The sequence below is a fragment of the Nestor notabilis genome, unplaced genomic scaffold (genome assembly GCF_000696875.1).
Source record: "Nestor notabilis isolate BGI_N333 unplaced genomic scaffold, ASM69687v1 scaffold9211, whole genome shotgun sequence".
Classification (NCBI taxonomy): domain Eukaryota; kingdom Metazoa; phylum Chordata; class Aves; order Psittaciformes; family Psittacidae; genus Nestor; species Nestor notabilis.
In genome coordinates, this window is record NW_009913312.1 from 5,535 (window position 1) to 6,921 (window position 1,387).

The 1,387-nt window shown below is 54.7% G+C and overlaps 1 protein-coding gene across 1 annotated transcript in view; it reads left to right on the forward strand.

Moving 5' to 3' along the window:
- The window catches only part of POLR2A (polymerase (RNA) II (DNA directed) polypeptide A, 220kDa), a gene marked incomplete at both ends in the record, with an annotated part of 8,780 nt that overhangs the window by 4,990 nt on the left and 2,403 nt on the right, over positions 1 to 1,387 (forward strand). The window contains 2 exons of the mRNA XM_010023149.1: positions 608 to 855; positions 1,265 to 1,384. Coding sequence (XP_010021451.1) covers positions 608 to 855; positions 1,265 to 1,384 — 368 coding nt within the window. The remainder of the gene's footprint in view (positions 1 to 607; positions 856 to 1,264; positions 1,385 to 1,387) is intronic.

The following is a 1,387-nucleotide window of genomic DNA, read 5'->3' on the forward strand; positions in this document are numbered from 1 at the left end:
AGTCCAAGAGGGCCTGGGAACCCCCAGGGAGGTGTTGGGGGGGGGGGGCTTGGGGAACCTCAAGAATGTTCCAATGGAGCTTGAGGACCATAGTAACCCTGTAGTAACTCTGTAGTAACCCCATTGTGACCTGTAGTTGTGCAGGAGCTGAGCTGGCAGCGCACCACCACACTGATCTTCAGCTATGTGCTATTGTAACCCTATAGTGACCTCATAGTAACCCCATAGTAACTATGTTGTAACTTGTAATTGTGTGGGAGCTGAGCCAGCAGCACAACGCGATGCTGCTCTTCGTTGTGCACCATTCTAACCTTATAGTAACCCTACAGTAACCTCATAGTAACCCCATAGTAACTGTGTTGTAACCTGTAAGCGTGTGGGAACTGAGCCAGCAGCACAACGCGATGCTGCTCTTCGTTGTGCACCATTCTAACCTTATAGTAACCCTACAGTAACCTCATAGTAACCCCATAGTAACTGTGTTGTAACCTGTAAGCGTGTGGGAACTGAGCCAGCAGCACAACGCGATGCTGCTCTTCGCTATGCACCAGTCTAACCCCTTAGTAACCCCTTAGTAACCCCTTAGTAAGGCCGTTGTAACCCGCAGGGGTACGGGAGCTGAGCCGGCGGCTGGTGATCGTGAACGGGGAGGACCCGCTGAGCAGGCAGGCCCAGCACAACGCCACGCTGCTCTTCAACGCCGCATGGCCGACGAGTTCCGCCTCAGCGGAGAGGCCTTCGACTGGCTCCTGGGCGAGATTGTGCGCCCGCCGCATGGCCGACGAGTTCCGCCTCAGCGGAGAGGCCTTCGACTGGCTCCTGGGCGAGATTGAGTCCAAGTTCAACCAGGCCATTGTGAGTGTGTCTGGGGGGCAGATCTGGGGGTCTAGAGGTGAGAGATGGGGGTCCAAGGTGTAGTTGTGGGCGTCTAAGGTATAGTTATGGGGATCTAAGGTGTAGATATAGGAGTCTAAGGGGTAGACAGAGGGGTCTAGAGATGAGATCTGGGGTCTAAGGGGTAGATAGAGGAGTCTAAGGTGTAGTTATGGGGGTCTAAGGGATAGATAGAGAGGTCTAGAGGTGAGATCTGGGGTCTAAGGTGTAGTTATGGGGTCTAGGGAGTAGATATAGGAGTCTTAGGGGTAGTTATGGGGGTCTAAAAGGTAGATATATGGGTCTAGAGGTGAGTATGGGGGTCTAGAGATGAGATCTGGGGGTTATAGAGAGCTCATTGACCCCCATTGTGTGTGTGTGTGTGTCCCAGGCCCACCCTGGGGAGATGGTGGGTGCTCTGGCCGCGCAGTCCCTGGGGGAACCGGCCACCCAGATGACCCTCAACACCTTCCACTACGCCGGGGTCTCGGCCAAGAACGTCACCCTGGGGGTC